We start from the raw sequence: 22,291 nt of genomic DNA, 5'->3' as shown, positions 1-22,291 counted from the left end.
CTTATGGCCCCCTCGAAACCATAAAACTTTTGTCTGAATCATTTTTCCGTATCTGTCTTAGGTACAAAGAAATTTGGGTGCATAGATTAAAATGGCCCACCCTGTATATCGAAGACGCGCACTAAAGAACGGCTGTCGCGGATCGCGTTAAATGACAAGACACTTTTGAGGATAACAAGGAACTTTAATCAGGAACACAGAACACACACGAACAACAGATTAACACAACGAATAAATAACACAATAACGGCTCGTAAACGAAAACGCGTCCGTATAGCTAGATGGCTATTCTCCGACTCAGCTGACTCTCGTTGTTTATAAACAATCTTCTTGTCAACGGGATCCGGACAACGGCAAGGCCGTAACGACTCGGGCGCGCGCGTAACACTGCCCCTCTTCTTCAAAATTGTCGTCCCGACAATCAGCAAGGGGCTCGATGACTAATCTTCGTGGACTTCCAGGAACCCCGAACAATATCTTGCTCTCCCTGAGCTGTTGCTCCAGGTTACCGAGCATCGCTCCGACCAGGCCCCAATCCACTGGGCAGACTCCCAATCGATTCCTTCCAGAGAGTTGGCCAGACCCTCAAGAATCGACTCCAGGGCAGCCTCCCATTCCAGTCATCTTCCTCGTGCTCGGCGCAAGTCTTTTTTCCCGTCCTTATCTTCTCGTGCCTTTCTTCGGACAAGAGGGGGGTATCCACCGTGGACCCATCGTCCTAAAAGGACTCCCCAAGTCCCTGCCTCAGCATTCGCCCTCCGGCCCACGGGAAAACCACGGCTCATAAACCGTGGGCGAGGTAGTCTTCAGGCTCAGCGTTTCACTAGTTTCGTAGGTGTTTTGGTTCAGTCAGCTTCCGCAAACTTTTCTAAAGAATAAAATAATTTTATGCAGAAAACAAAGCAATTTAAACTCATTTCTTTAAACTACCGGGCTCCGGACTATTCAACTAGCTCTAACTAAAAAGGACTATTTAACATCTTTCGGAAAAAGAAGCTAACCTATCCGCGTGTACAATTTTCTTCTTGTGTCTTGGAGATCTTTGAATGCAATAAACTACGTCATTTAACTTCCTCACTATCAAGAAAGGACCTTCCCAATTGCTCTGCAATTTAGGGGCCTTTCCATTCATTTTTCGAGGATTATAAAACCATACTTTCTCCCCTTCCTGAAAAGTGTTTGCCTGGCTTTCCGATCGTACCAGGACTTTATTCGCGAAGATTTTATTTTCATTTGCTCTCTAACATTGGAATGGATCCTCTCTAGTTTCTTCTTCAAATTTCTAACAAAACCTCCGACCGACTGAGATCTATTTTCTGGGGGACTTCCTAATAAAAGATCTAGAGGCAGTTTAAGATCTCGGGCAAAGCACAGTTCTGCAGGAGTCACACCAGTAATCTCGTGTTTAGAGGATCTATAGGCTAATAAGAACATGGGGACCCAACGATCCCAATCTTTCTGATTCTCAGAAATATACTTCGCCAAATAATTAATAATGGTTTGATGCTGTCGCTCAACCTGCCCATCCGACTGAGGATGTAAAGCAGTTGTTCTCGTCTTCCTAATACCGAGTAGATTCATCAGCTCCGCAAATAATTTGGACTCGAAATTTTTTCCTTGATCCGTATGAACTTCCAAAGGGGACCCCGTGTCTAGAGATAACCTGATTAACGAAAACTTCCGCCACCGTTTTTGCCTTAATATTCCTCAAAGGAAAAGCTTCCACCCATTTGGTGAAACAGTTGACGACGACAAGAAGGTATCTATTCCTGGAAGTAGTAGTTGGAAGAGGGCCGAGGATATCCATTTGTAACCTCTCGAATGGGGCCCCAGTGTTATAGATTTGTAATGGCGACTTCCCTTTCCCCAACGGACCTTTTTTGGATACATAAATTTTACAGGTTCTGCACCATTGCTCCACATCTTGTTTACAAGTGGCCCAATAAAACCGCTTACGGATCTTTTCCAGAGTTTTATTGATTCCAAAATGCCCTCCAGAAGGAGAATCATGCGCCTCCTCCAAAATTTGGTTAATACGGTTTCGAGGAACAATAAGTTGAAAGATGCTTGACTTAAGACTCGGCGCTTCCCATTTCCTATAAAGAACTCCATCTTTTAAACTCAGGGCATCCCAATAAGGCCAATAAATCCGAGCGGATACATCTCCAGTGGGTATTTCTGAATGTGATGGGCGCACTCCCGTTTCTTTGCCACGATAAATTAAGGAGATGCTAGGGTCTTCTTTCTGTTCCTTCTGCCATTCCTGAAGAGTCTCCCCTACCAGAATAATACATGCGACTGATTTTCCTGATCTCACCATATTTTTCTTTTCCGCCTTACAAGTAACACTACTCAAGTGCCATTCGCCGATATTCTTGAAACTTTGCACACACGTAGTACATCGAAAAACATTAAACGTGTTTTTTTATTTTGGCTAACAAGGCGTTTTAAGGTTAGAAAACGCAGTCGAAAGTTTAACACCATTTAGCACAATGCTAACTAACGCTACTCATGAGTGTCATTCTCTTACGGCTTTTACGACATTTCTCTATCATAATTTCATTGTCTGCGTGTTTTTGAGATCGCTAATGACGATTTTGACATCAGTTATATCAATGTAGAGGCTGATGAAAAATGGCAAATTTAATAGTAGTCTTACGAAGGATGTCAAAATATGACTGGGCAAATATCGGTGGGCAAACTTCTTAACACCCTTCTTTCAAATGACGGAAACAATAAGCAAATCACGAAATTTTAAGAAATTGAACCTTATGAAGACAGGATTATTAGGTCTTTTTAATGTTTGCAATTATACAATCTGACATATAGTAATCAGAATGGCCGATGGTAACTTATATGTTCAAGTTTCGTCTAACATGCTTACGATACCACAATTTGCACATATATTGTCAAAATGAATTATATTTTTACCGCATTTCATTATCATTATTGCAACTTTTGCTAATACCATTCATAACGAATAAGGTTTCATCAATCGTTTTTAAAGGTTGAAATCAGGGAGCAATACGACAGGCTTCTGATTACAATAAGTTATATTCACGAAGTATTATCTTTTTTCATTGCGTATTTTCGAACTACAATTGATAACAATTAGTTTTTCATCGGCCGTTTTCACAGCATGGCTTTTATATTTTCTACATTGTGTATCTCTTTGAATACAATTTACAACAAATAGGTTTTCATCAGCTGTTTCCACGTCTACTATTTGTTATTAATTGTAATAACGTTAAGTACTATTCTTTCTCTGCGTTTTTCTCGAAAAAATTCATCAAAACATGTCTATGAATCCAAAAAATATTCTTCGTTTACTAACACATAGTTTCAGTGATTCGCAGTATGATGTTGAATCGATTATGACAGAAGATGAAAGATCATTTGCAGCTTATTTGGAAGATCTCATTAAATCTTCTGTTGGTTCCAACGTGTTCACTGAAACTTACGAAACATTGTGTTATAATGATGACAGCGTAATACCTGATGCTGTTGAAGTCGATGACGATTTTGAAGATGACTTTGAATGTGTTGTTCAAGATGATAAAAAACTGAAAGTTGAGATAGACGTTGATTATATAAAAACAGAGCGGTCAAGTTTTGGCGATCTGCTAAAAATGGTAACATGAGCTTTAGTACGGTAAAAAGTAGATTTAAGAGGGTTCCAGATAAAAAAACGTTGTACAGGTGGGAAGCACAAGTAGCGGAGAGAGGCACAAGGAATGAGAAATTGTTTCGTATCAGTACATATGTTTTAGATCAATTCAAAAATGCTATGGAAAAATCACTACCTGTTCATGATTTAGAGTTGAAAAGATGGGCTTTGAAAACAAGGGATGATGTTAAACTATCAAATAAACTCTTCTCTGCTTCTTCCAAATGGATCCATACTTTCAAAGTGAGACATGGAATAGTATCTAGAAAGATTAACAAGTTTGTTACGAAAACCCAGATAACGAGTAAAGAAACTCTCGTACAGAAGAGTAATGAATTCGTTGCAACAGTGAGATCAGAAATATTATCTATAGGAGAAGATAATGTATTCAATTCTGATCAATCAGGCTTTAATTTAGAATCACATGCAGGGCGTACATTGTCATTTAAAGGTACTTTGAAAGTTGAATGCTTGGCTCAATCTATAAATTCACTGACTCACAGCTACACTATACAGCCTTTTATATCTGCAAGTGGGGTCTTAAAATCACCTTTGCTAATAGTGTTACAAGAGACACAAGGTAAATTTGGTCCGATCGTCAGAAACAATATTTATAAAGCTGAAAATATTCTTGTGCTTGCTTCGAAATCTGGCAAACTTTCATCAGATCTTGCTGTAAAATGGTTTGTCGATGCTTTTTTGCCTAATGTTAATGAAGCATCGGCTCTATGTTTAGACTCTTGGACTGGACAAACAGAAGAAAAGTTCGATGTTATAGATAAGCGTGGTAAAAGAGTCAAAATTTTAACTATTCCCGCAGGGACAACTGGTATGATCCAGCCATTAGATGTTTATACATTCAGACCATGGAAGAACTTTCTTAAACATTTCTCGGACTTAATCATATAACTACGACATCAATTTATATTTGAGGAATAACATCTTAAAGATTCAGTCATTGATTCATAACCAGTTCTCATCACCAAGATTTATAAATTTATTCAAATACGCTTGGTGGAAAAGCGGGTATACTTCAGAAAAACCAGAAAAATGTGCAACACCTGTGGAATACTGCTTCGAGAATTGTGGTACACACTGTAGGTTTTGCACAAACATTTCCATCATAAAATGCGCTTGGTGCAACGAATCTTTATGTATACAACACTTTTTTGCTCCAGACTATAATACTTCTCCTCACTACTGCAAAAGATACGTGAAATGAAGGCAATATTTTTAATTCCATTCTTTTCTTTTCAGCAAGATATGGGGAATTAAAATTCAAGTATATGGAGAAGGCCGCACCTTGTCTTCAGTGGCCGGGTCAAACCTCTATCTTGCCTTCACTGGTCGGGTAGTACCACTATCTTGCCTTCACTGGTCGGGTATAGTACCACTATCTTGCCTTCACTGGCTGGATAGACCTTCCCATTGCCTTCAGTTTCCGCCATTTGGATGCGTCATATTGAATTTTTCATCCGCCACCTCTAGATTGATATAACTGTTGCCAAAATCGTAATCATGTATCTAATAAACTTCGCAAGTGGCGTTAAATAAAGTTTTTGAAACTTCTGCGATTTTGTCCACCATTTTGTATTTGCCATTCTGAATCTCGTTAAACTAATGTCAAAATCGTCATTAGCGATCTCAGAAACACGCAGACAATGAAATTATGATAGAGAAATGTCGTAAAAGCTGTAAGAGAATGACACTCATGAGTAGCGTTAGTTAGCATTGTGCTAAATGGTGTTAAACTTTCGAATGCGTTTTCTAACCTTAAAACGCCTTGTTAGCCAAAATAAAAAAACACGTGTTTAATGTTTTTCGGTGTACTACGTGTGTGCAAAGTTTCAAGAATATCGGCGAATGGCACTTGAGTAATGTTACTTGTTAGCGCAATATTCACAACCAAGTAATTCGCACTGTCGTCTGGACAAACTATCGGCATTCTTATGAACTAGTCCTTTGCGATGTATGATCTCGAATTCATATTCTTGGAGCCTCTCCAGCCATCGTGCCAATTGACCTTCTAAATCTCTAAAAGACATTAACCACCTAAGAGAAACGTGATCCGTACGGATCAAAAACTTCCGCCCCAAAAGATAATGTCGGAAAAATTTAATAGAATCAATTATCGTCAAGAGCTCCCGACGAGTAACGCAATAATTTCTCTCAGCCTTATTAAGTACACGACTGAAATATGCAATGACTCTTTCTTCCCCTTCCTGCTTTTGTGATAGGACTGCGCCAATACCAATATTTGAGGCATCCGTATCTAAAATAAATTCTCCCTCCCCTTTCGGAAAAGATAACATTTGAGAAGAAGATAGCATTCGTTTTAATTCTAAAAATGCATTTTGACATTTCTCATCCCAAGAAAACTTGATTTTCCGTGAAGGCATATAAAGGTTTAGCCAAAGATGAAAACCCTTTTATAAATTTACGATAATAAGAGCAGAACCCCAAAAAACTTCGTAATTGCCTCTTATTATGTGGAACTGGCCAATCCCTCACAGCGGAAATCTTCTCAGGCTCTGTGCTAACGCCTCCCGAAGAAATTATGTGTCTTAAATATTTCACATCTTTTTCAAAAAGAATACATTTCTTAGGATTTACTTTCAAATTAATTGAATTTAATCATAAGAAGATACTTTTTTTAGATTCTCCAACATTTCATTAAAACTGTTTGCAAAAATGATCACGTCGTCCAAATAGACTAAACAAATTCTAGATAATAATCCTTCTAAAACTTTTTCCATTAGTCTCTCGAAAGTAGCAGGGGCGTTACACAATCCAAAAGGCATTACAGTAAATTGCCACAATCCACGTCCAACAGAAAAAGCAGTCTTTTCTCTATCCTCAGGACGAATCTTTATTTGCCAATAACTACTCTTAAGATCTAAAGTGGAAAACCAAGAGTTACCTGAGAGCTGATCGAGGATATCATCAATTCTGGGCAAGGGATAAGAATCTTTTTTGGTTTCTGCGTTAAGTTTCCTGTAATCGACGCAAAATCTTAACGTTCCATTTTTTTTCCTTATTAAGACAGCAGGTGAAATCCAGGGATCTTGTGATTCCTCTATGACTCCTTGCCCCTTCATTTCCTTAATAATCTCATCGACCTCCTTTCGCATATGTATGGGGATTCGACGAGGAACCTGCTTAATGGGAGAAGAATCTTTTACATTGATAACATGTTCTACAATTTCGCAATTTCCAGAAACAATCTCCCCGGAAAATACGTCCTGGTGCTCTCTTAAGAAATCGACAAAAACGTCCCTTTGAGCCTCATTTAAATTGACCGAATTATTTTCAAAAAGCTCTTTTAAGATAAATGGGACTTTCTTAGAAGAATCCTGAATTCGTGAACAACTTAAAGCTCGTTCCCCACTAGACTCCGGAAAACCAAAATCGTGCCCGAAAACATTTTCCAAATTCACCTTTTTAAGGAAATCTGCCCCTAGTAAACAATCATCATTCATCTCCATTACAAACATTGAAATTTCCACTGAATATTTTCCCAAGAAAACCTTTACTTTAACTTTAAATTCGATAGGCACTATCTCCCCAGAGGGATATCTCACAGAACCATCCCTGATCCGAATAATGTGCTTGCCCGTTTCTACCAACTTCTATTAAGAATTGAAACGTCCGAGCCCGTATCTATCTTAAAACAACATTCATTATCGTCTAACTTTCCTTTATAAGTAAAAAGATTTGAATTTAATTTAATTCGATTAACATAAAACGTTTGAAAATTAACATTCGGGGTGTTACCTTCTAAATTATGTTCTCCCCCCCCGCCGAGAGCAACTAAGCCGTGTTTCCCTTATTCTCTGGACAATCGGATCGGAAATGCCTCGCTTTCCCGCAATGCCAACACTCTTTAGTGTTTGTCCTTTTCCAATTCCCCCGCCCGTAATTATTCCCAATTTTCTCGTCTTTTCCATCTTTTTCTCTTTTCTCATTATTTTGCGCGCCCTTGTCTTTCCCTTTCTCAAACCGCTTTTCGAAATCTTTCCTCCTCTCAAAATTCTCCCCTTGAATAATTTTTACGGCCTTCGCCCTCTCCACAGCCAATTTCAGCGAGGTGATTCCTTCTTGCTGTAAAGTCCTTCTAACGAAACCATCCGAAAGAGTCGAAACGAACTGCGCACACGCGATTTTGTCTCGTACCGCGAAGCAACACTCGGGGTAAGCTAATCGAGAGAGTCTTTCTAATTCTGACCCGAACGTAGCAAAATCTTCCCCGAATTTTTGTCTCCTATTCGTAAATTGAGTGTAGTAATTTTGCGAAAGTTGTCCTTCGCCGAAACGCAACACTAATTTCGATTTTAATTCCTCGTATCCGAAATTTTCTAAATCTTCTACAGATTCCAAAACGGAACGCGCCTTCCCCCTTAAATTTGAAGCTAAAGCTACAGTTTTAGTCGCGTCGTCCCAACGATTCGCGCGTGCGATTAAATTAAATTGAGAGAAGAACTCCCGCAACGGAACCGAACCGTCAAAAGTATCGGGTTTTAATTTGTACCCTATTTCATTACGCGCGTTTTCCTCCGCATTCACAATTTCCCTCTCGGGACTACGATTCGCTCTTATATTGGAAGGACTTAGCTGTTTTTCCCGTGAAGGACGCCGATCTTCCCGCAGAAGCTGCAGCTCCTCATCGTGCCGGCGAAGCATTGCGGCGATTTCCTCTTCTCGTCGTGCCTGCTCCTCGTGCATTCGCCGCATCTCAAGCAACACGGTCTGTAAAGCCGTCGACTCCGTCGCTGCCGACTCCGACGCCGCCTATTCTGCCGCTCTCGATTCCGATGGCGGCTCGGATTGCTCGCGCCTCCTCCTCTTCGCAGCTATCGTTGCCATCGCACAAAATCACTGCGTGTCCGTTTATCCCGGACGAGCCCCCAAAATGTTGCGCCCGCGGAGCGAGGGTTTCGATATATATCGCAGACGCGCACTAAAGAACGGCTGTCGCGGATCGCGTTAAATGACAAGACACTTTTGAAGATAACAAGGAACTTTAATCAGGAACACAAAACACACACGAACAACAGATTAACACAACGGATAAATAACACAATAACGGCTCGTAAACGAAAACGCGTCTGTATAGCTTGACGGCTATTCTCCGACTCAGCTGACTCTCGTTGTTTATAAACAATCTTCTTGTCAACGGGATCCGGACAACGGCAGGGCCGTAACGACTCGGGCGCGCGCGTAACAATATTAAGGACCCAAAACAACTTAATTTCTAACGATTGAGTAATTCTTTCAATTCTGTACGGAACAAATATTTAATTCCTGACGAGAATTTTGATGACAGCAATTTATTTATTATATCCTTCATTCCTTTATAACTATTCCATTCCATCAAATATAATCAGAAATTAGCATCATGACAGACTTCTAAATCCTGCTACATCGCGATTTTATAAACCTATATGAATGGAACAGAATGAAGCAGAAACAACAGCAATATACAATAGAAATTACTGAATATGTTAAGAAAGAAAAACGACATTTGCGCGCAATAGTAATATATTATAGCCCATGAAGCTATACAATTTTATTTTTGAAATAAGGATCAAAAACTTTGAAACTGCAAATTCAGCAAACGACCGAAAGTCACGTGACATTGCAACCAAAGATCTTTAACTTTGAAGCCTTTCTGTGATCACATTTGGGTTTTGTTGTTATGAATCATGCGAAACGATCATATATTATGGCGCTAAATGTTTTCTTCTGAGTTACTCTCTGAAAATATAATAAAAAATGTGAGCATAAAACCATTCATCGTGAATAAGCAATGGTAACCAGTCATTAGATTAAATCGAAATATTCGGCCGTCGAAAGATATTTTTATATCATACTTATGGGTTGTTAGCAAATATTCAAAACCTTATTCGAAGAGTCATGAATAAAAAGAAAATCGAAAATACTTATAATTTAAATGCTATTAAAATATTTATAATTTAAATAGAGATTAAGATCATAACAATTTCAATATTTGAAAGAAAAATGCGAGTGATTGAGGAAGTACATCAACTAGGAAGTAAGCTCTAATACTTTATTAAAATAAACTTACAAGGAGAATATCAGGTAGTGAGATCACCGATTTCAATGAATTTTAAATATGTTTTAGAGTAGTCCCCCCACTACTTAATAGCCAAGTGAGACGATGCAATATTCGCGAGAAATTTGCATCGAAAGTTTTCCGTGCGTCTTTTATACCGCGCAAATTCGAGAGGTTTGCAAGTAGTGAGCGTAGCGTAGCGGATAAGGTAGCGGACGGGAATACTGGACGTTGCAGGTTCGATTCCTACCTTTTCCAAATTTTTTTTTTAATTTTAAATGTAAATTTTTACAAAATCTACATTTACGTGAATTATTAGACAATATGGAGTCGTTAAAGTGATAAAATTATTATTTTTATTATTAAAATTTAATATTTTATATTAATAATTATATTACATTAATGCATATTTTATATTAATGCATATTTTATATTATATATTTTACACATTTCCGTATTTCCGTCTGTAATGGTACGAATAATATCATTTCGATTAATATCGGTATTTAATAAAAAAGTCCAAGATCACATTTATAAATTGCAAGGAAATTTATTTCAATGTGACTAGTGTGAGCATTTTTCTACTGCGAAATCGCTACTCGGGAGGATGCGATAAAGATCCATTCTTTAATACTGCACCAATTAAGCGCTCCTGTGTTTGTTCCTATGATAAAATATGCTTGGTTTGCGTCGAAATTAACTACCGAAAGATCTGTTTTTCTCAACGTAAATGATATCTGTTTTCCTCCAACAATATTAAAAAAACCATGCCGTTGTCAACTGAAAGATGTAAGTTTCATTCAATGTGCTCGATGTAAAGCGACATTATGTTTCAAATGTTTTTACGATGATTATCATCCACAATTTTGTAAACTTTCCGAAGAGGATTTCGAATAAATTAAAATTAAGCAAAATTTAAATGTGATCTTGGACTTTTTTATTAAATACCGATATTAATCGAAATGATATTATTCGTACCATTATAGACGGAAATACGGAAATGTGTAAAATATATAATATAAAATATGCATTAATGTAATATAATTATTAATATAAAATATTAAATTTTAATAATAAAAATAATAATTTTATCACTTTAACGACTCCATATTGTCTAATAATTCACGTAAATGTAGATTTTGTAAAAATTTACATTTAAAATTAAAAAAAAAAATTTGGAAAAAGTAGGAATCGAACCTGCAACGTCCAGTATTCCCGTCCGCTACCTTATCCGCTACGCTACGCTCACTCCCTGCAAACCTCTCGAATTTGCGCGGTATAAAAGGCGCACGGAAAACTTTCGATGCAAATTTCTCGCGAATACTTGAATATTGCATCGTCTCACTTGGCTATTAAGTAGTGGGGGGGGGGCTACTCTAAAACATATTTAAAATTCATTGAAATCGGTGATCTCACTACCTGATACTCCCCTTGTTAGTCAAAATCAATAATACATGCGAATTTTGGATGGAACCCCTGGTTTTAATTCCTCATTCGGCAATCAAATTCTTGATCATTTCCAGTGCTTTAAGCAGAGGCACAATAAGTAACAAATAATGATACTTTCTTTCTATCCTCTTTCCTTCCTTCCTCCTTTCCCTCCTTCCTTTTCCCTCTTCCTCTCTGTCTCCTTCCCTTTCCCTTGTTCCCTCTCTCCTCTCTCTCTTTCTCCTTCTTTTTCTCTCTTTTCCTTTCCCTCCCTCCCTTTTCTCCTTTCTCTCCCTCTCCATCTTCATCTTTCTCTTTTCCTCCTTTCTTTCTAGGACATATACATCGCTTCTCATAGAATAGTAACTCCTCTATACACACTTGTAATATGCATCTTTTTATAATTTTTCCACAAACATGAGACCTACAATTTAACTTATGCTGGTTCCGAAATTAGAGGAGTTCTCTTACGATATTCTCGATGATTTGCCATTGTCTTTCGAAGAATGGTAATAGAATAAATCCAATCTAATTCGATTTATCTGAATTTTTTGGCACAGAGAGTAGACATAGCTTCGTGACACACAATTTTGAATAATAATATTCATATAAATTGCATCCAACATTTCAATTCTATTCAAATTCGTCATTAACAATTTACATTTGAACCTCTACATAGAGTTGCATTACATGGAGTTACATTGTTTATATCTTATTAATAAACAAGGAGTAAAATTTTTTGGAGGATATTACTCAGGATTATAACAATGTTTATTAAGATTAATATTAAGATTACAGTTATTGTGTATAAAATTAGATCTTTTTATATTAATATTTACCAATTTGATAGAGGATTCAATTTAAAAAATTCATGATCAATTTGTCCTGATCTTGGCAATGCCATTTAAAATCAAATTGATAAAGCTCTAATAAATAAGCTTTTTTAAAACCTACAACTTTTGTATTAAATATTTTTTTATAAAACTTACATTTTTCGAGATTTTCCAGTGTTTCGGCCTTTTTTTGAACACCGTTTATATATTATGAACCTGTTTATATATTATGTAAAATGATTTTTCATGATAATCTATTTATCGACTTGTACATCATTTATTCATATATTATTAGAAAAAAGAAATAAGATAAAATAATAAAAGTGACAGACAAATATTGTATTTTACATGATTCCTTTGCGGAATACAGAATAAATATTGTATCTATTAGCAAAAAATTGTGCATCTGATAAATTTTATTAATAAATAATATTTTATATAACATAATATTGTATAATATTATACCACTTTTGCAGGTTAACAATTATTCATCACGATATAGCTAGTAAATTCATTAGAATTATCACTCGGAAACTTCGAAACAATATACTTCCAGAGGATTTAATCCCACTCGTACAAGATGTAGTAGAAACGCATCCAGGATTGACGTTCTTAAAAGAAGCTACGGAATTCCATTCCCGCTATGTGCATACGGTTCGTACGGATAATATATTTTATTTCTTATCTGATTCGAAATTTTTTGGATTGAGATCAAAATCTATTCAAAATTTTGGAGATCAAATTGCAATTAAACGATAAATTCATACAGTTTAATATCAATCTAAAATTACTTTTTCTAATTAATAAAAAACTTCCTAAAACTAATAAAAGTTTTGTAATTGTGATTTTAATTTTGAAATAATTCAACACATTGATTACAAATTCAAATTTAAATAATTTAAAAATTTTACATTTAGTTTATATTTTTTTTTCCAAAATAATTTAGTCATGATTTTCAAAAAAATTTGTCACATGTTCTGATATAAATTATAAATAAAACTAATTGTTCACAGATATTTATATATAAATATAATTGTAGGTGATTGCTAGGATATTTTATTGTGTAAATCGAAGTTGGAGTGGCAAAATTTCATTAGCAGAATTAAGAAGAAGCAACTTGTTAGCAGTGATTGCTATACTTGAGCAAGAGGAAGATATCAATCAAGTTACAGCCTATTTTAGTTATGAACATTTTTATGTAATATATTGTAAATTCTGGGAATTGGATCGCGATCACGATCTCTTCATAGATAAAATGGACTTAACAAGGCATAATGATCATGGTGAGAAAATATATTTCGTGATTGAATATAATACGCGCCAATGTATTTTACTTCCACTGAATTTTTATCAAATATGATTTATCAAATTATTTTCAGCATTATCAACTCGAATGATCGAACGAATATTTAGTGGTGCTGTGACAAGGGGTGGTAAAGTAAAGAGCGGTAATAATGCACAACAATTAGAAGATAAGATGAGTTACACGGAATTTGTGTGGTTTCTTCTTAGTGAAGAAGATAAAAACCATCCCACTGCCATTGAATATTGGTTTAGGTAATTATTCCGCATTAATAATATAATCATAGATAATAGAATTTAGTTATGTTTTTTTAATATTTTTTTATGATTTTTTGTTGATAGATGCATGGATCTTGACGGTGATGGTTATTTATCGATGTATGAATTAGAATACTTCTATGAAGAGCAGTTACGTCGAATGGAAGCAATTGGTTTGGAAACATTGCCTTTTGAAGATTGCCTTTGTCAGGTAAAAAAAATATGAGTCTGTAGAGTATATCTATATGTCTTTATAGTTTTATATTTTGTTTCGAACATTTTAGAATAATATTGAAAAGCATTATCAACTATGAATACGAATGAATTGAATAAGATGTTATAATAAAATGTAAAAAATATAATATGCTTCAGATGTTAGATATGATTCATCCAATAACACCAGGCAAGATATCATTGAATGACTTAAAAAAATGTAAAATGACGTCCATCTTCTTTGATACTTTCTTTAATTTGGAAAAATATTTGGATCACGAGCAAAGAGATCCTTTCGCTTCAACGAGAGATCACGACGCTGACGGTCATGAGGTACATATTAATTTTATCATTTTCTTAAATATTTATTCAGGAAAAAACATTTCTTAAATTCGATAGCACAGCTATCCCCTGCGAGGGTCAGTTAAAGCAGAATAGGTGAATCTGATAGATTTTTTGATACTGAAAACGAATCTGACCGTAGAATTTCTCCAGCATGTTAGGTTTTCGAATAATTTATAGTTAAATAGTCCATAAATGAAATTTCGGTAAATTTCATGAATTTATTATGAAAGAACCTAATTTTTTTAAATATTTCTGTCAATGGCATCATATAGTACTAGTTTTCATCTTTCAAATCTATTTTCGATTGCCGCTGCACGATTTTTTTTCGCTGAAATATACAAGTATGGAGTTATAAGAAAATTTACGTCAAAGAAAATTTACGTAAGAATCAATATGGCAGATCCACCATCTTGAAATTTGAAAAGGCTTACATATGTACGTCAGGTTCGGTTGTCCAAAAAAGTCCTGTAAAAATATTTCTAATACAGTTGTTACACATTTTGATAAATTTTTTTAAATTTTATATCTTTTTATTGTGATTCTGTCCGCCATATTGGATGCGCCATTTTTAATTTCAAAAAATGACAGGTGGCGTTCAAAAATTTATGTTTTTATTCAAATTTGATTTGTAATAAGACAAAGAGGTAATACGGTTGAATTAGAATGGTTTATTGGACGACTATGCATGATCAGTCTTATAACTTACCAGAAAATAATCATGCGGCAGCAATCGAAAATGGATTTGAAAGATGAAGATTAATACTATATGATTGGCAGAAATAATTCAAAAAATTAGATTTCCTAATAAATTCATGAATTTTGCCGAAATAGTTATTTTTGGATTATTTATCCACAAATTACTCAAAAATCTGACGCGTTAGAGAAATTTTGCGACTAGATTCGTTTTCAGCGTTAGAAAATCAGATTCATCTCTTCTGCTTTTTGTAATTAACCAAAACTAAAATTTCGCAGGCCTATGTAGTTAGACTTTTGATTAATAATATTTGAATTGCAGACATTATTTTTGTTAATTCGAAAATTATAAAAATTACGATTATACAGGGTGTTCCATTTTAACTTTGCCATCGAAATATCTCGTAAAGTCTAAAAGATACGAAAAAATGTTTCAAACAAAAGTTGTATGGTTTCGAGGGGGACATAAGATGGTAATTAGAAGATGAACATAAGAAGATAATTTGCAATTAACAATTACATTTTCTTTTTTCGAAACAATTATGTGTTTTCTTTACACCAATTGATTCCTCTCATTATTTTGTACATAAAAGTATTAAAGTAAGATAATCGAAAAATGAATATTTTACAAGATATTTTACGGTTTATGTAAAATTAAAAAATAATTTCAAGCCTCATAACTCGGAAAGTACTTAATGAAAACTAACTTAATTATAGTGTTTTGGAAAGCTCTCGAGATGAGCTACAAGAATATGTAAAAGCATATAGGGTGTCGCGTTTAAAAAGTTGGAGGTGACCTTCACGTGATTTTCAGGTGACTCTTCAAGGTCAAACTAATGGCACCATCTTATGTCCCTCTCGAAACCATACAACTTTTGTCTGAAACATTTTTTCGTATCTTTTAGACTTTACGAGATATTTCGATGACAATAGTCGCGCACGAGCCTGTTTGGCAAGCGTGTCGGTTTGTTTTTCTCGCATATGTGAGACATAATACATAAGTTGTACTAATAGTTATTATTTAATAACAAACGAGTGCTGCTGACGAATCAAAGTTTGTAGTGGGCAGTGGTAATCTCTGCCCAAATAGTCCGCGGCCGCTATGACCAGCGGATGTGATAACACTGTCGTGAAACTCACAGACAAAAATGACATATAACAATACACAAGAACAGACGGATGCTGAATTGCAACAAGGGCAATCAGATTTACCGGGACAATCGGCCGGATTCACGATTGATCAACCTTATAGCAGCGACGGGATAATCTCAAAACAGCATATTGTAAAAAAACATAATGACTGGCAAGAGATTAAAAGTAAGAATAAACGATCAAGATCTAGCCCAGAAGATAATAACACACGGCGCAATTCAAAACAAACACGCATTGCCGATTACTGGCTAAGCGCGCCAGCCAATACAGCCAACAGATATAAATATCTAGACAATCAGGAAATCGAAGAATCGGAAAGCATAGATACCGTGAAACCTATAAAACCTCCACCCATATTCATTTCAGGTGTCAGTAGTATTAGTCCGTTAATGAACATGTTAAATTTAATTTCTAAAGAATAATTATATTATTAAAGTGCAAAGTCAAGAACAAGTCAAGGTTCAAGCTAAAACCATTGAGGCTTATGATGTAATTATTAAAACCCTAAAGGAAAAAATACGGAATATCATACTTACCAGAAAAAACAAGAGAAACCCTTCAGAGTAATATTACGAAACATGCATCACTCAGTTGAGATCGAAAGTATAAAAAAGGAAATAGAAAGTCATGGTCACACAGTATTAAACATTATAAACATGCGACAAAGAATAACGAAAACGCCTTTATCCTTGTTTTCTGTGGATCTGAGACCAGGTGAAAATAATAAAAGCATTTATTTGATTGAATATCTGTTAAACACAAAAGTCAAATTTGAAGCACTGCACTTCAAACGTGAAATACCCAATGCATGAATTGTCAACGATACGGTCACACAAAGAACTTCTGTTTCCATCCTCCACGTTGTGTAAAGTGCACAGGTAATCACAGAACATCAGACTGCTTCCATAAAGAAAGATCTGATAAAGTAAAGTGCGGAGGGAATCACCCAGCCAACTATAAAGGCTGTACAATCTACAAACAACTACAAAAAGCTAAATTCCCACCTCTAAGAAACAAAGAAATAGCACCAAAACAAAATGCTACGAAACAAATCGTACATTCATCGCAATCATTGGAACAGTTCAATACTATTCATCCAGGACCCAGCTATGCACAAGCTATAGCAAACAAGAATACGCAAGGACACGAATTTAACAACCCTGCATCTAATCAACAGCTCCAAGGTCACCAAACTAATGATCTCCAGGAACTAAAAACCACGATAAAAAGCCTCACGGAACAGATGAATACTATGTTAAATCTATTTACCACGCTAATCTCCAAAATGTCGCAATGATCAAAATACTACAACTAGCGATCTGGAATGCTAACGGCTTATCCAAGCACAAACTTGAATTACAGACTTTCCTAAAAGATCAAAGTATAGATATTATGTTAATATCTGAAACCCACTTCACTAAAAAGAATCACATCAAAATTTTCGGGTATTCAGTTTATCATACTATGCACCCTGATGGTACTGCCCACGGTGGATCAGCCATTATTATCAAAAGTAACATAAAGCATCATGTAATTAATGCATATCATACAGAACAAATATAAGCCACGAACGTAGTTATAGAAGACTGGCTTGGTCCTCTCACTATCTCAGCAGTTTACTGTCCTCCGAAGCATAACATCAAAGAAAATGAATTTGTACTCTACTTTAAAACACTGAGAAATCGATTTATTTCTGGAGGCGACTTCAACGCCAAACACCCACAATGGGGATCACGTTTGATGTCGCCAAAGGGTAGAGAACTTCATAAATCTATGGAATACTTAAAGCTCGTAGCGGTGTCCACGGGAGAACCAACGTACTGGCCTACAGATAGAAGAAAGATTCCAGACGTTATTGACTTCTTTATCACCAAAAACATAAACAAGCGATACCTAAATGTTAGATCATGCCTAGAACTGTCTTCAGATCACTCGCCGGTATTACTCACCATGAGCAGCAAAGTGTTTGAAAAAGAAAAATCGTGTATACTGTGTAATAAAAGAACTGACTGGGAATATTTTCGTCTACAAGTAAAAGAAACATTAAACTCAACAATATCTTTAAAAACTGAGAATGAAATCACTGAAGCGATAGAGCACTTTAATCAGTGCATACAACAAGCAGCATGGAACGCAACTCCGCTCAACTCAGCAAAGGACAACGTTAATGAATCTTCGATATCGGTGCGAATAAAAGTAGCAGAAAAACGCAAACTCAGGAAACAGTGGCAAATAACCAGATCTCCAGAACTAAGAGCTAAACTAAATAAAGTCATCAAAAGCCTACGAAAGATGTTTAACTCAGAGAGGAATCAGCGTATTAAGGAACAAACCTACAAAGCTTAAGGGCAACGCAAGCAAATGACTACACGCTCTGGAAAGCGACTAAGAGATTTAAACAACCAGAAATCTCAATATCACCAATACGCTCATCGGATGGAAAATGGGCGAGAAGTGCAATCGAAAAAGCGGATGCATTTGCCCAACATCTAGCAGAAGTCTTTACCCCACACCCTGTTGAGACACATTCAGAAGAAGAAGACGAAATTCATAGACCATTAAACGAGCCTTACCAGCTGGAACTTCCACTGCATAATTTCAAGAAGAATGAAGTCGCCAAAATCATCCGGAATAACCTAAACCCCAAAAAAGCTCCAGGATATGACCTAATCACTGGACAAATACTCCAAAACCTGCCAGAGGAAGGATGTAAGTTCTTAACTCAACTATTCAATGCTATTTTGAGAACTAGCTTCTTCCCACTACAATGGAAAGTGTCTCAGATTATACTTATATTGAAGCCAGGAAAAAATCCGGAAGACGTTAAATCTTATCGACCAATCAGTCTTCTGCCAATTTTGTCAAAGGTTTTTGAAAAATTATTACTCTCAAGACTAAGACCAATAATAGAAGAAAAAGGATTGATCCCTAACCACCAATTTGGCTTTCAACAAAAGCATGCTACTATTGAACAAGCTCACCGTATCTATAAGGAAATATATACAGGACTAGAGGAAAAAAAATACTGTTCGGCTGCCTTTTTGGACATTACGCAAGCCTTTGACAGGGTATGGCATGAGGGCTTACTATACAAAATCAAGCAAAATCTGCCTCTAAATTACTATACTCTCTTAAAGTCATATCTCCAAGATATACACTTCCTTGTGAAATATCAAGACGCAATTACAACATTACACAAAATACAAGCAGGTGTGCCACAGGGTAGTGTATTGGGCCCAATGCTCTACCTCCTCTACACGGCTGATTTACCTACAACAAATGGAGCAGCAACTGCGACATTTGCGGATAATACAGCAGTTATAGCTTCTCACGCAGATCCAGTAATAGTTTCTCAAATGCTACAAACTAATCTTAACGCCATCCAAGAGTGGCTAAAAAAGTGGCGTATAAAGGCCAACGAAAGGTCCATGTGATCTTCACTACCCGAAGAGAAACCTGTCCCCGGATAACGCTCAATGATCAATCAATTCCACAATCAGAATCAGCTAAATATCTAGGCATATACTTTGATCGTCGCCTGAATTGGAAAATACATATATTCACCAAAAGGAAACAGCTTGAATTCAAACTACGCAAAATGTTTTGGCTGCTACGCCGAGAATCACAATTATCAGTAGAGAACAAATTATTGCTATACAAGATAATTCTAAAGCCAGTGTGGACGTATGGTATTCAGCTGTGGGGAACGGCTTCAAATTCCAACGTTGAAATACTACAGCGCTTCCAGTCCAAAGTTCTGAGAATGATTCTAGATGCGCCATGGTTTGTAACCAACGACACCATACAACGCGACCTCCAAATGCAGAGTGTTGTAACATACGGTTTTTCGTGTACCGCGTAATCTGAATTATACGGATAGCCGTCGGATCCAGGTGGCGGAATCAATAATTCGGTGACGTGGATGTGTGTGTGAAATAATGTATTTATTGTTTCTGGTGTATATGTACAAATGTGTTGTGTGTGTGTGTGTGTATGCGCGTGTATAAATGTATATGTACAAGAGTGTTGTGTGTGTGTGTATGCGCGCGTATAAATGTTAATGTACAAAGGTGTTGTGTGTGTGTGTGTGTGTGTGTGTGTGTGCGCGTGTATAAATGTATAAATTAATACCGGGCGCGATGCACTCGCCCGTTTCCTAGTATCGGCGCGTTATCGCGTTCTTGCGGCTCGTCGGGCGCGTTTTTGTCGCGTTTCTTTGGCGCGGTTCTTATCGCTCAGCTGTTCGGCTTTAAATTGTTCGGCTTTAAATCCGGTCCGATATTCGGATTTGCCTTAAATTTCCCCGGATGGATTTTCGGGTTTTTCGGAAGGCGTCGCGAGCGAGCGTCGGAGGCGGCTCTCGTTCCACCCCGTGAAGGCGCGATGCCTGATGAGGATCTCGGTTCGGAGGCGATTTCACAGGCACCGATATCGATTGGCAGAGGCAGCGTTCACACTACCTTCTGGCCTCGTTACTATCGCAAGGATTTCTCTAGACTGCTTTGCTTGCCTTCTGACTAGCTCGGCGGCTTCAGAGGATCGCAAGGATCTGCCTGGTTGTGCCGTCGAGAGCCCGTTTTATACTTGGCTAATTACCCGCGCCGGCGTATTCGGTAATTACCCCCACCGAGCGGCGGTAAAAATCGGAACGATTCGGATCCGCCCGGGGGAGTTCGGGGTGCCGAACGCGGGTTTTCAGTCGCCGGTAACGGCTCCCGACGGCAGTGTCTCAATAATTGAGAGTCCCTGCCCGGTTGTTCTCTACGTAATTAAAAATGGGCGCACGGCGCCTCTGCCATTGCCCGACCGATGTTCGTCGGGCGGCAGGTTACGGCCGGTGTTCGCCGGGAAACGATGCATTCGAGGGTGCATCGTTACAGTCAAAGAAGAAATCATAAAGTGCTGCACAAATTATCGTAATAGACTCGAAAATCACCCGAACATCCTTACAAAGTGTCTCATGAAACAATCTCCTGGAATGAGGAGGTTGAAAAGAAAAATACCAACGGATTTTATATCCTAGATTATATTTTATAAGCCATATGTATCAGAACTGTAAACATTGCATACCACGTGTTATAACTCATCTTAAAATAATTATTAAGTTTAATCTATACAGGATGTCCCTGAATGGTCTGTACAAACTTTGCGAATAAGTTCCAGGGACCTAAACAAGCAGAAAATGTCCCATAAACATGGGGTCGGAAACGCTTGCTTCTGGAGTTACGACGGTTCGAAGTTTTCCTGCAATAGCTGGAGAAATTATCACGTCAAATCGCATAGGTGTTACAAAACTGTGTTTATTTATTTTCTCGGTTTTACCACGGACATAACAGGATAGTACATTTGCTATAGCAAATGCTCGAAATGGCCTCCGTTAGATTCCAAGGAAGCCTACGTACGTCGCCGCATTGTCTGGCGAACCGTCCATTTCCACCGGCACGGCCATACACCAGATGGATATCCGCGAGTTCATCAAGCAAGTGTACTGTCCTGTTATGTCCGTGGCAAAACCGAGAAAATAAATAAACAAAGTTTTGTAACACCTATGCGATTTGACGTGATAATTTCTCCAGCTATTGCAGGAAAACTTCGAGCCGTCGTAACTCCAGAAACAAGCGTTTCCGACCCCATGTTTATGGGACATTTTCTGCTTGTTTAGGTATCTGGAACTTATTCACAAAGTTTGTACAGACCATTCAGGGACACCCTGTATAAGGGTGCATCATTGAATGCGCTCCTTTCATGTTCACTTCTAAGTCATAAATATTACTGAATGTCCTACATACACATGGACAGATTGTAATACCTTAATACACAAAAAAAGAATATTTCGATGGCAAAGTTAAAATAGAACACCCTGTATATACCGCGTATAAATTATACAGTACAATATTTGTTCACATTACAGTACAATATTTGTAACGTTTATATATTTTTATATCTCATTTATATAGTTTCATATAATAGTCAGTAGAAATTGCCTTTTAAAATAGTTTCATATATATTGTTTTTTTACATAAAAATGTTTAAGACAAAAATTAAATAATTTTGAAAAAGCTAATTTTGGTTGTTTTTTTTAGATGAAATTAAAATTTTACATTAATACAATTTTAAAAAAATAATTGAAAAAAATTTTTTTTAAACATTTCAAAATTTTGTTAAATAGAAATATTCTTATCATGAGATTTTGCGAAAACCATTTTTTAATATTTCGAATAATTTTGAATACGTGACAAGAAAAGTGTTAGACAATAGTACGCAGGTATGGAAGATAAAGTCGTAAATTAATGCAGAAGTGATTCTTTATGTGTACTTAATCCCTCT

General features: G+C 36.6%; 2 protein-coding genes across 20 annotated transcripts in view; both read left to right on the top strand.

Annotated features, from left to right (window-relative positions):
- Positions 1–22,291, top strand: part of LOC145976180 (uncharacterized) — a 187,524-nt gene that overhangs the window by 126,669 nt on the left and 38,564 nt on the right. For 17 of the 19 annotated variants that reach the window (XR_014440204.1, XM_083107184.1, XM_083107185.1 and 14 more), the window contains 5 exons: positions 12,478–12,655; positions 13,041–13,284; positions 13,381–13,558; positions 13,646–13,772; positions 13,934–14,107. Coding sequence is in view for 18 of the 19 variants with exons in the window: in XM_083107184.1 (XP_082963310.1) it covers positions 12,478–12,655; positions 13,041–13,284; positions 13,381–13,558; positions 13,646–13,772; positions 13,934–14,107 (901 nt within the window). In the remaining variant the exon portion in view is untranslated. The remainder of the gene's footprint in view (positions 1–12,477; positions 12,656–13,040; positions 13,285–13,380; positions 13,559–13,645; positions 13,773–13,933; positions 14,108–22,291) is intronic. The other 2 variants (XM_083107188.1, XM_083107189.1) reach the window with 1 other exon arrangement.
- Positions 3,347–4,885, top strand: LOC145976182 (uncharacterized). The gene has a single exon (XM_083107192.1). The coding sequence runs from the start codon at positions 3,638–3,640 to the stop codon at positions 4,574–4,576; it is 939 nt and encodes a 312-aa protein (XP_082963318.1). The 5' UTR covers positions 3,347–3,637; the 3' UTR covers positions 4,577–4,885.

This window comes from Camponotus vicinus, unplaced genomic scaffold, assembly GCF_025532165.1.
Source record: "Camponotus vicinus isolate PSW18456_S1 unplaced genomic scaffold, iyCamVici1.0 SCAF_8, whole genome shotgun sequence".
In the NCBI taxonomy this organism is placed as follows: domain Eukaryota; kingdom Metazoa; phylum Arthropoda; class Insecta; order Hymenoptera; family Formicidae; genus Camponotus; species Camponotus vicinus.
Note: the sequence above shows the minus strand (reverse complement) of the source record. Positions and strands in the feature narration are given on the sequence as shown.